At 31.2% G+C, this 13,172-nt stretch overlaps 2 protein-coding genes across 2 annotated transcripts; both read right to left on the bottom strand.

Moving 5' to 3' along the window:
* Positions 1-1,197: 1,197 nt before the first annotated feature.
* LOC108480261 (ATP synthase subunit delta, chloroplastic) lies at positions 1,198-2,238 on the bottom strand. The gene has a single exon (XM_017783183.2). It carries the CDS (start codon positions 2,051-2,053, stop codon positions 1,331-1,333), a length of 723 nt encoding a protein of 240 aa, XP_017638672.1. The 5' UTR covers positions 2,054-2,238; the 3' UTR covers positions 1,198-1,330.
* An 8,993-nt stretch (positions 2,239-11,231) lies between these two features.
* On the bottom strand, positions 11,232-12,856 carry LOC108483462 (GLABROUS1 enhancer-binding protein-like). The gene has a single exon (XM_017786875.2). It carries the CDS (start codon positions 12,689-12,691, stop codon positions 11,519-11,521), a length of 1,173 nt encoding a protein of 390 aa, XP_017642364.1. The 5' UTR covers positions 12,692-12,856; the 3' UTR covers positions 11,232-11,518.
* Positions 12,857-13,172: the final 316 nt, after the last annotated feature.

Genomic DNA, 13,172 nt, shown 5'->3' with positions numbered 1-13,172 from the left:
TATAGGTCAAGATAATGGGTCAAATTATGGGCCAGAAGCAGCCTAACCCAGACCCCATGACATTATTATATTTACCCACAAGCTTCTTCAAGTATTCCAATGTGTAATTGTGACCTTTAATTGTTGGTGGTACAGCTTTCGAGCAATTCTAAACAGGCAAAACTTATACACTGATCCCTTTGTTCTTTTGGTTTATCTGTCTCCACAAACCATTATTCTTAAGCTCGAACAATTCAAGATGTCCATCAAGCTAATTTAAATTTAATAATATTCTTGTGAGTCGAACTTTTTATTCTTAATATATACTATTGATATTTTATATTATTAAATTACATTATTACTTTTAATATTAACTCTAAATTTAATTACTAAGTTGAGTTTAAGCTTAAATATGTACGAACTTAATCGAACATGAATTCAAATTTGATATACAAATTTACTCAAGCTCGAATGATTATTTTTCAAATTGAACTTGACCTTAAAAATAAATATTTAATCAAACTCGAACTCTATTTTATCAATATTCAAACTCGACTCGAATCAGTTACACTCCAAAAATGCTGTTGTTTGCCTTAGAAATAGAGTTAGGTTTTACAAGCTAAAATTTACCCATTTCCTTGTTCTCCACGGTTAATTTGGTTTCCATTCAAGTACTGTGAATGTCAGCTTTTGCCTGCGCTAAGAGATATGTCAAGTTACAGAATCGTCCAGTTACAAAGTGAGTTGTGACTGATGGTATTGACAGATTCCAACAAGACTTTCAAAGGCTTAAGCATACATGGATTGGTTTCCTATACTGATTGAGATTTTGTTCTTCAACATTACTCATCTTTCCATATTTCAATCTGTACTCCATGTCCCAAAAATTACTGAGATGCAGAACTCGAAACAAAATGGTTTCTATAACTCGTCTAGCAACCCAAAATTCCACCAAGAAAATGCTATGCGAACAATCTGACTACTAAATGTTTCTAAATATATAAATCAAACTCACTGATATCTCAAAGTTCCATCACACTCTAGTAAATGAATTGATACCCATGTTTCAGGACTCATTCATGAATGCTTCATACTTCTTGAATGCTTTAAATTCATTAGATTTAGGCTTAGAATCCTTGAATCTGATGCAAGAATTTAGCCCAAAATATCAACTTTCCCCCTAGCCCTTCCTAATGAAATATCCCAAACTACTATCAGTTTCTCCCATATCAAACAATCTCATCATACACAAATTTCATACAATTAACATTAAAAGTATTCATTTCAATTACAATAATAACCAAAAAAGCTTCAAACCCAATTCTTAAAAAAAGAAAAAAGAATTCAAAACTCATACAGCAAGTTGAATATCACCCAAATCAAGCTGAGCAGCAATCTCTTCCAATTGCTTCTTAACACTCATATCAATCAATTTAGACCCTGAACTCCCATACCTGATAGTAAACCCAGCTACCAAACTTGGGTCAATCATAGTTTTAATCCTAACATTCTTAGCACCAGTCAGCTTCTGTACCTGTTTAGCAATCTGTGCCAAATGTTGAGACTCCAATTTCACCACTGAACTCACCACCGCCAGCTCTGTATCCGTCAGCTGATTGTAAACCAACTCGAACTCTTTCACGATTTCTTTGATAAGATCAATCCTCTTGGCATCAACCAGGATGTTCAAAAAATTCGCCGTGTGCGGCTGAAGCTCGGAGGAGCTAACAATCTCATCCAAAACCTGACGTTTTTTGAGGACATCAATGGTGGGGTTGGTGAAGAATTCGAGGACTTGTGGGTCGGAGAAGATTGTCTCGACTTTTTCAACGTCGGAGCTGGTGGCATCAAGGGTGTTGTTGGACTTGGCTACATCGGCTAAAGCGGTGGCGTAGCTGGAAGCGGCGGAGGCTGACATTTTGGCACCGCCATGAAGAGGGCGAGTGGTGGAGAGTTTGAGGGAAGGGAAAGTGGCTGAAAAAGAGAGGTTGAGAGAGGGAAGGGATCTGGGGTGTTGAGAAGATGAAAGAAGCTTGGGTTGAAGAGAGATTGAAGCTTGTTGAAGGGAAGCCATTGATGAAAAGCTTGATGGGTGATGAAAATTTGTGTTGAGAACTGGAAATGAATGAGGAAACTGGAGAAAGAAAAAGGGTTTTGGATTAGTGAAAAAGAAGGGAGGGATGGGTTATCTTGAATTGGAGAAGGAGGGCCACTTATTGGATTGTGGAAGATAACATGGAGACTCCGCAAACATTTAGCAACCTACCAAATCCTTTTTCTTTTTTTTCTTTTTTTAAATTTTAATTTTTAATTGATAAATATTAAAATATTACTAAATAGAAAAACAATGCCAAAGTAGAAAAAAGAAAAGAAAATGAAAGATGTGGTTGTTCAACTGTAATTGAGTGTCCTTTTCCTTTGGGTTTTATAAAATATCACAAATATTGTCCAATTTTATCAAATATATTCTTAATTGATAAGAAAAATTCATATATTTTGTTTATTGAACATTAATTCAATTGATATTGTTGTTAGAAAGATCCTCCAATTTAAGGGTTTGAATTAAAAAATATAGTTGAATTACAAAAATAATTGAAATTTTTATATAATTATAAATATTTAGGAAAATGCATTATTTCTTTTGTAAAGAAAGTAATTATATGCTTTATTTAAGTTTCATCTAATGACTCGTTTTGTTACTTATAGAATAATACAAGGAAAAATTTAGATTTCGAAATAATAAAAAGTTAGTACAACTTTAAATTTGAAAATAAAAATAAAATTCTTGTATAAATAATATCTCTTCAAAATAACTAGAAAAATGTATCATCTTTTTTTAAAAAATAAATTATATAAATAATAAAATTATCAATTAAATTAATTTATTGTTAACTAGTACATGGCTGAATACATGGCAAATGAAAGCCCAAACGTTGTGCTAAGTCCATCTCAGCCAACTAAAAGAAACAACACTATGACCACTGAAAAAATAAAAATAAAAAAAGGCACTAGTTTATATAGGCTTATATAAGGCCTTTTTAAGACTATTTTTTTGCTCTAAGTTTCACAAAATCCCACTAAGTCTCCAAAAGCATGAGATGGATAGATAAGCATAGAGGTATGCATGGGTTGGGTTGGGTTTGGATGAGTCAGATTTGTGTCAGGTTTAACTAAAAATTTAAGCTCGTTTGTTAGGTCTGTGCCTGGCCTAGTCCGAAAAATAGCTTTAAAATTTTACCCAAGCCCGACCCAAATAAAAATGTTAAAATTTGGGTTTGACTTAATCCTACCATATTACTTTTTACATTATTTTTATATAATTTTAAAATATATATAATAGATTAAAAATACTAAAACATCAAAATAAGTATTTCCAAATAAATTGAAAATAAATTTTAAAAAATATGTATACTTAAATAACACTAAGATAGATATAACTTAACAAGCAAATGCCTCTAAAATAATAACAAAATTAACAAATGTCTTTAAAATAATAAAAAATTAACAATAAAATAAGTTTTATACAATATCCAAACAATAACAATAAAATAATAGCAACATAATAGTAAAAATGGTAGCAAAATAGGAGAAAATAATAAGAAAATAATATTAAAAACAAAAAAAAAAGATTTTGTCCTTTAGTGAATTCGCCCTGCTCGACAAAAAATGTCTTACTCGAGGCTCGACTTTTTTTTAAATTGACCTTATTTTTTATCCAAACCTATTTTCAGGCCTATATTTTTGCCCAAACCCTCTCATATTTCGGTGAACCTTGGACCGGGCGAATGGCCCAACCCATGAATAGGTCTAGATAAGCATATGTACTTTTAATAGAAAAATGGTAAGTTTTTATGTTTTTATTTTAATAAAATAAGGTCTTTTATTTTTACCAAAAAAAATCTTAAGTAAAAATATGTGAAAACATTTTAAAATTTTTGAGATTTTTAAAACATTAATTTTTAAATTTCATCAAAATTAATTTGTTTGGATAAATAATTTATTTAAGAAAAATTGGGTTATTGGGATCTTATAAATTATAAAATAATTATAAAATCAAAATAATAATATTAAAATTAAATAATATAAAACATATTCAATATGAATATCATTATCTTTGTAAAATTTTATAAATAGTTTTAATTAAATAAAATAAAAATATATATTATAATTAAATAATTTTTTTAAAGTTTATATTTTTATCTTATAGTGAGACTGTATGTATTAAATCAAATAAAATTGAGAAATTTTGAAAAAGTACCTTTTATGTGGAACTAGAAAAAGGAGATTGTTGAAATTCCCTTTTAAAATTATTCATAAATTTTGAAAATTTTCAATATATTTACCCAAATAAATAAATCTTGATAAATAAAATTCCTCCTACAAAACCCTCACAAATAATATTTTGAGATATTAAACTATCAATATTTTAAAAATTGATGTGTTAAAATATTTTTAATTATATTGTTAGAAGTTAATATTGATATTTTTATAATTATTAAAATTGCGACATGTATCAAAATAAATAAAAAGATAAAAATATTTATATGTGTTTGTAAATATTTTCATGCGGATAAGGGCTCATTGGCTATTCCATTGGACTAGCTTTGTTTTCTTGATTTTTGGCAATTAAAGCATGGTTTTACCCTTAAAAAATTTATTAAATTTAAATTAATTCAATTAAAGTTTTCAAAGGGTTTAAATAAAAATATAATAGCTTAAATAAATTTAGAGGTTTATATTTTATTTTGAATCTTAGATAATATATATTATTCTTTAAATATTTGATTGATTTGATGTTATATATCAATTAGATTTCGATTCAATTAAAAATGATTAAAAGTTTATGTTTACTTTTATATAAAATTTTAATATATATAAATAAATTTTTAGTTATATTGTAAGTCTGTCATGATCTAATATATATAAAATTAATATATGAGACCTAACTTGGCATTCGACACGACCTTTTACAAATTCAAGTGAGACAAAAACCAAATTAAGCTGCATATACTATAGCTATCGAAACTAATTTTTTTTTTGAAAATAATATTATTAAGAGGAATAATTATTTAATCTTTATAAACCTTAAACCATATATGAAAAATACATTGATGGTAAAAAAAATATTGGTTGTGTCGATAGACCTTGGGAAGTGTGACGAGATATTTTATGTTTCTTGCAATGGAGGTAAAATAGCAAATAATTGTTTTTATCTTTTTGGCTCAGGGCCTCTCGTTTTAGCATCAAATTTGCCCTCCGAATCATTTACTACAACATGCATGAAAAGTAGGTAAAAGGTCTCCACGTTGTGCATTCAAAGGTCGGCAATGGTGAAAACAACTTGAAATGTATAAAAAAAGAGTACGAAAACAACTGTTTAGATGGACAAATGCAAAGGCAACCCATACACAACTGTCTTCGGTCCCCCCTCGTAGCCCCCCTTCAACGACGTGTAGATGCAGTCACAGTTTACAACCACAGTATATTGGGGTCCCTCACTCAATTTGCTCAGCAGCAGCACACACCTTTGGTTGGTGGCTAAAATGCCTAGACCCAAAACCGTTCAGTCCTTGCACGTATCTGTTGTTACTTGACATCCGGCATTAAACTTTTCTTTTTGTACATTACTGTACTTGCCCATTGCAGTTGGTAAAAGTACCATGAAGCCAAAGTTCATGGAGACTTTTGTATTTTCTTTACTTAAAAAATTGAATAAATTTGTATATATACACGTTAGATTAAAAAGTAAACTGATACTGTTTTTGTTAAAAAATTTATCTATTTCTACTGTTAAAAACTAGCATGCCTAACTTCAAATAATTACATGTGGCGTGCTACGTGTACCTTATTCTAGCATATAGGGACCAATTCTAATATTAGAAATGGATGAATTTTTTAATAGAAAAATCAAGTTACTCTTTAATCTAATGTACAAAAACTAATTTACCTATTTTTAAGTAAATGAGGTAAAATATAATCTCATTTCTAATATAAGGGCTTCTATTGTACTTTTATCTCTCTTCTTTATTTGTTAAAATGTTAGATATCATATTAATAAGATTAAATTTTATCCAAAACTATACATAATAAAATAATATATGATATTAATAAGATTAATTTAAGTGATAAATATTTTAAAAAAAGTTTAATTTTATCAAACAACATGATTGTGTTCAATAATTAATTTTATTAATATACAAAATAACTTTCTATCATAAATTTAGTATTTAATTAAAATTCAACATTTATTTTTTCAGTTTATCAAACAAAACTTTAATTAATAGTGTTTTGATAATTACTTTTATTATATTCGTGTTTAATTAACTTATGATATCAATTCAATCGTAATACCATATTGTTAATGGGTGGTAACCTAAATTTTAGAAACATGCAAACCAGTGGCGTAGCCAGGGGGGCTGGCATGGGCCCCGGCCCCCCCTAAAATGGAAAATTCATTTTAGACCTTTGAAATTTTTAAAATTTTAAATTAATAAAGGTAAAATTGTACTTTGGCCCCCCCTAAAATTATAAAAATTTAATTTAATCTTTTACAAATTATAAAAATATAAACTATAGAAAATTAAAATTTTATCCGGCTCTCACTAAAAAAATTTTCCGGGTTCGCCCCTAATACAAACTATCCATTGTACTTAGGCAAAATTTTGTGATCTTGGTAGAGTTACAGCAATTACCAATTAATAGTAACACTTTTTTTTTATATGTAAAAACCTCAAAATCAATCTGAAATGAAGTGATTAGAATTCGATTTCAAAATTATCCGATATAATTCTTTTTTGGCTTTTGGGGCACTCTTGGGTCATCAATAAGAGAAGTACTTAATGACCTATTCTATTTTAACTTTTGCAATAACATCCATAAAAAGGAAAAATCAAATGCAGAATTCCATTCTTAACTCATGCATGCAATAAATGATATTAAAAAAAAATTATAATTTATAGATTTTGGTCCTATATATTTACTATTTTTTGACAAAATATTTAAAATTATTTGTAGTCTCTTCCCAACTTATAATTAAGAGGATAGTGCATTTTAACGCACCTAAATTCGTCATCCTACACAAACAACAATATGCATATTAATCGAACTAACATTCAATTGAATTAAGCCTTGAATTCTCATATTTTGTTGGTGATGTTAGGTGAGAGAAAGTGTTTCTAGAAGGAAATATGGTCCCTTCCCTAGGGCCAAAAATCTTGCAATTAATAGCTCATTTGTCAATTATAAATTGAGGACAATACACATATCGTGTAAAGGATTTTCTTAAATGCACGAGGAAACTATATACTAATCAAACTTAATTATTATTAATCAAAAATATATTAAGTTGAATGTGTAAGAAATTAGTATCCATGTCTAGTTAAAGAGAAAGGCATATGCTCGCACATGCCAACCGACATAATTAAAGCTACATCTCTCTATCATCTCAATTCTCTAACTTTTACCCTCAATTCTTCCTAAATAAATTCAATGCCTATAGTGCTTGTGGAGTCCATGAATCAATCTCATTTTCTTCAATCCCTGTCTTCATATTTTATGACCCTTCACAACCCTTCCTATGTACACCACCTTTTTCCCTCTATCTCATCCACCTTCAATCCATTAATTTGCTTGTATTTTCACCTGTTCGATGGAACCAACAAAGCCTAAGTCCCGAAACCTCGACCAGTTCATGAACGAAGTCGCCCCGCCTCGGTTTATCTCGGTTTCCAAGCGTCCATTGACGACAATGCTGGCCACCATAGCCGAGAAAGATAAAGATTTCAACGATGATGAGGTCGTTAAAGGACGACGAACATATTCGTCGTCAGTGTGTGGCAAAGCTGCTATATGTTGTCTTTCAAGGGAACTTGAAAGCTCCATGTTATTGTTCCTCATGCAAATGGCCAAAACAAATTAAAATTAATAATGGTTGCTATGGCTAAATAATTAACATGAATAAGTAGATTAGGTGGAGCAACTAATTTTGCTATGTTTTTACAAAGCAATGTTGGGATTGTTTTTGCCTTGTTTACATCATTTTTTTCCATCGTGTCTTTTTTTTTTCCCAGGAAAATTTCTTGACCGCAGATGATGAGTTCAATTGTAACCAGCAATAAAGATTTCACGTTCTTCTAATTCTTTTCTCTGCATTTTAATACGTTTAACATAAACTAATCATGAAATAGATGCCATGGAACGTTTTGAGGAATACACCTATGCTATATACTTCCATCAAACAAGACAAAATATTTGATATGTTATCGATATATATAAACACAAATGAGATGATATTATATGATTTATACTGATAATATCAAATATTGTATTAGAAAAATAATTTTTTTATTGTTTATAGTAATTGATATTGATGAAAGTTTTAGTACTAACTAAATTATGTTATTTGACTTCAAATTTCTTATTTAAACTCTACAAGAAGTTGGTTGATTTTGCTTTCTTATTTAGAACCTCCAAAACCTTCCCTGCGTAGGGAATAGCTGAAACCCAAGGCTTCCCAAATGGGCAAAAGAGTAAAGCATATTCTAAGGATTCACGTTCCTCACATCCCTTTGGATACCAGTGTTGTCCATGTCTTGACCTTCTTACCAAGTTTTCTTTAGTGGCCATAACATCGTGACAGACTCTCCAAATGACTTTTCATGAAGACCATCCAGAAGAGTGATTCGCATCAACATCACTGGATGACGCTGAGCTCAAAGGGGTAGAATGTTGTGAAAGTAAACGGTACTCTAACTGAACATCGTAAGAACTATCCTTCAAGAAATGCCAAATCAGTTTATCGCTTAATGTTAGGGGGGCAATGGGAAAATTTTCAGATAGTCTAACTTCCTTCTTGTGAAAAGAGAGACCAACTTAAATAGAGTTCCGTATTCGTGAAATAAGCTTGATCAAATCTTTGAAAAGCATTGGATACATTTTAAGGTGATTTCACCTATAATATAAGTTCAAAAAAATTAGATAGAGATTTGAAATAATTTTTTTATAAAGTTGGAGAGTAAAATAAATTATTATGTTAAAAGAATAAATTTTTTTTTCCAAAAATTTCTTTAGGAACTCTCTATTAGAGTTGTCTATGGGCCGGATTAAAAATTTAGGTCCATTTTTTAGGTTGAGGTTAGTTCGACCCAAAAAATGAGTCTAAAATTTTGTCCAAACCCAACACAAATAAAAATGCTAAAATTCTAGTCCGAACCACCCATGTTAAAAGTTTTTATATTATTTTTATATAAAAATAAATTTAAAAATATAATACATCAAAGACACTAAAAACATTAAAATAAATGTTTCCCAACAAATAAAAAATTAAAAAACTTAAATAACACTAAAATAAGTATAACTTAATAAACAAATATCTCTCAAATAATAACAAAATTAATAATAAAACAAGAGTTATACACTATATAAACAATAAAAATAAAATAATTACAATATAATAACGAAATAATAACAAAAACAATAGCAAAAAAGTAAAACAGCAACAATTGTTTTTTGCAAATCCGGCCCAACAAAAAAAAATTACTCAAGACCCAGCCCAAGTAAAAAACAAGTTTTATTTTTTGTTCAAATTTATTTTTTAAACTTATATTTTTACTTAAATTCTTTCACTTTTGAGACAAAACGACATATCACGTGAACAAGTCTAATTTCGATAAACTCTATCACATACCTTGCAAAGATCCAACAATAAAGCTATGATAGCTTTTGGGCCCCTCTTTCGCTTTTTTATTGGATGGAATGCTCTATAGGCAACGAAAATATTATCTTGAATGTCTTTTTGGTACAAAATGTATTTTGTCATGTTAAACCAAATGAGAATTTCAATGCTTGTAGAAATTTCTTTACTACATTTTCACGTTGGAATGATAATGGATCGGTTTGGGATCCATTTTGGAGAAAAAAATTATCGTTGCTTTGCAACATTAAGATTTTTAAAATTCCAAAAACTGAAATTGAACAAAAAATAAAGATAATTTTTACTTACACTAATTTTTATGCAAAATATTTAAACAAATTATACATTGAATAAAATAAAAAAATCTAGTTCAATTAGCATGACAACAGCTATAGATACTTGCCTAGTGCAACTCATTACTTGAAAGAGAACACAACCAAGTCACTGACACCAATGTTTGCACATTTCTACGGTTCACCCTCGGAGCAAACATCTAATATTAACCCCCTCAACATACGCAGTTCTATTTTAACTACCATGTCTGGAAATTTACTAGGACAGCCCTACATGCATCATCCAAAATTTGAGCTTTGGATGAAAATTATATGTTAGTAGGAATAAAATATGAATGGTTTACATACTGAGAGATGCCAAATTCATAATAGCTAGGAGCAAGTAACTATCCACCTTGATTCAGTTTCTCAGCAGCAATGCCAATGGCAGCAATCTCCTGTAATTAGGTTACTATACATGAACAAAAAATGTAAAACCACCATTTAAAAGAGCCATGTTCAACTGTGCTCATTTCCCTAACATTGAGTTCGAAAACAAAGCAAAACCATCAATTTCATGCAGTAATTTTTCCTACACCCTTGTTCTCCAACTAAAGCTGTGCTAAGGCTACACCCCTTATTTACATTCTCTAAAAAAACAAAAGAAAAAGGAAAAAAAAAACACCGGGAAAGCTAACTAAATTGTAAATACATACACTTTCAAAAGCCTCAACTTGAAATATGTTCAAGTATCAGTAGGAGACAACCAAGACATTTCAAATAACTACAATGTGGAACGATTATTAGGCTATACCAAAGCATATGGCCAAACAAATATAACTACATAAGTATAAACTACAATAAAATAAACTGAAAACAGAGCAAATGCAGCAATCATAGGATACATTCACATAGCTAAGCAAACCTTTTACGATGTTGCATTTATTTTTTAAAACCATATTGATAATCAGTGAGGTCAACTATCACCAATGTTCCTTGCAGGAAAGAAAAAACTAGAGTTGCCCATGTTTCTTTTACAAACAGCAGTATCACTTAAGAACGCAGAGTAGTGATTATAAGAGCATGGCACAATACATGCATAGTACAATAGTTTAAACAAAGCAGAGCTGGTGGATGATGTATCAAAAGGAAAATGTGGCATATTAATGAAAGGATCAGTTCACAACAGTTCAAGTAAACAAGGGAATAAAATAACCATCATCCAGAAAGGCACTATAGCAGCAAGAAATTCATGAATAAAACCATAAAATACAATAAAATGAAACAAATTAGAGACAAAGAAAATAAAATAAAAGGATTAAGCAATTCCAAACATAACAAAATATGCTTAACAGCGACCTATAACGCATATAAGCGACCAACAAACAAAGAAGCAGCTCCATAAGTTACTCTCTATGCAAGAGATGAATATTATCCCAAAGTTACCAATATTATGAGCTACAGATACCCCCCATGATTGGCAACATATAGACAGCTTACTTATCTAATAAGCACAAAAGTTTAAACATTTCTTTAAAATGCATATAAAAATATCATTACTTATTATACTAGCACTCTATTTGTCTTCAGACTTGTAATATTCCAGCACCAACTTAGCTTGCTCAGTGACCAATTCACTTCGCTCCACAAACAGCTCCAACTGCGCAATTTGCAATTTCCTCCATTTCGCCTCCAAAGCCGCCTTCTTTTCACCATCAACCATATCCAACCCGAGCTTTACAACTGCCTCTTCCATGTCAGAGACACCAAATCTCTTATCAAACAAACTACCAGAACTCTTAGACACCACCTTATCGGCCTCTATTGGCACTGCATCGTATGTTTTCTTATCGGGTGAAGAAAACTCTGCTTTCAATGCAACCACTGCCTTGTTATTCCCCTTGGCTTTCCCATTCGACTTAGCAGCTGAAGACTCAACTTTTCCACTAATCCCTTCTTTGCCCCAAATCATTTTCGACAACTCAAAAGCATTCTGCTCATGGGCTTTAGAGAAAGTTCGATCCTCGCCCTTTTTACCCTTACCAGCATTGTTTTCGAATTTCTTCTTTAACCTTCTAATCTTATCCATCATTTGTGCTTTGGTAACATCAGTATGAATCGATTTCTTGACAAAATTATAAAATGCATTCATATCAGCACAAGGGTCAGCTCCTTTTTTAGCAGAATAATCCAACATACCTTTCAACAAAGCAATCTCATCATCTTCACTGAACAACCGCTGAAAAAGCTGCTTTTTTGCATCTTCACCGGTCTTTTTCACCTCCTCCGCAGCAGGTGTAGTAGCCAACCCTTCTTCCCCAACCTTCTTCTTGGGTCGTTTGGCTTCTTTAGCATCCAAGTCCAACTCCCCAGGCCGTTTAGATGAAGAAGCCCTAATGGGCGAAGTCAAGGGCTTATTAGATCTGGGTTTCTTCGCATTCAAACTTTCCTCCATAGGTTTCGTCGCAAGAGGTTTAACATTCGGTGTAGCGGTGTCGGATTCGGATTCGGAATCAGAACCGGATTCATCAGATTCATCGTTAACGACGCCAGGCGTAGCGGTTTCCGGCTTTCTGGGTGGTGGGCTCTTTTGGATCAATGGAGTTGACTCGGTTTTGGGGTCTTCCTCATCTTCTTCCTCAGTTGAAGACCCTTCTTCTTCTTCCTCAGAAGAAGTCACCTCTTCATCTTCTTCAGAGGAAGAAGCGGCTGGTGGGACTTCAATGGGGTTTGAACGTTTTGGTGCCATCGAAAAAGAGAGAGGGGGGGGGGGTGGGGGAGAGGCTGCTTAGGGTTTTGCCTTGTTTGATGATTTAACAGGGAAGGAGGCAATAGCAAATCGGGAGTATCAGAGTTTATTTTGATTTCGTAAAGCTACCCTATTTTTTTTCCCTTTTCAAATGGGCTTTGGATGTTGGGCAATGGGCTATTAGCATTCTTCTTTTATTAAAAAAAAATTAAGGCTCAATAGTATCTCAAATTTTTTCAAAACAAAATAATTAACTTTTTACTTTTTTTTTCGCACTCACTTTGGTACATAAGTTTTCAAAATATATCAAAAAGTCCTCAAATATTTTAAAAAAACAATTAGGCCCCTGTATTTTCTTTGCACACAATTGGGTACTTAAACTTTTAAAATGCATAAAAAAGGTTCTCAAACTTTTTAAAAAAAAAGCAGTTAAGCTATTGATTATTTTTTGCTCAATTGGGTACTTGAACTGCCTCTAATT

Source organism: Gossypium arboreum, chromosome 1, assembly GCF_025698485.1.
Source record: "Gossypium arboreum isolate Shixiya-1 chromosome 1, ASM2569848v2, whole genome shotgun sequence".
Lineage (NCBI taxonomy): Eukaryota > Viridiplantae > Streptophyta > Magnoliopsida > Malvales > Malvaceae > Gossypium > Gossypium arboreum.
This window is presented reverse-complemented; position numbering and strand designations above follow the sequence as displayed.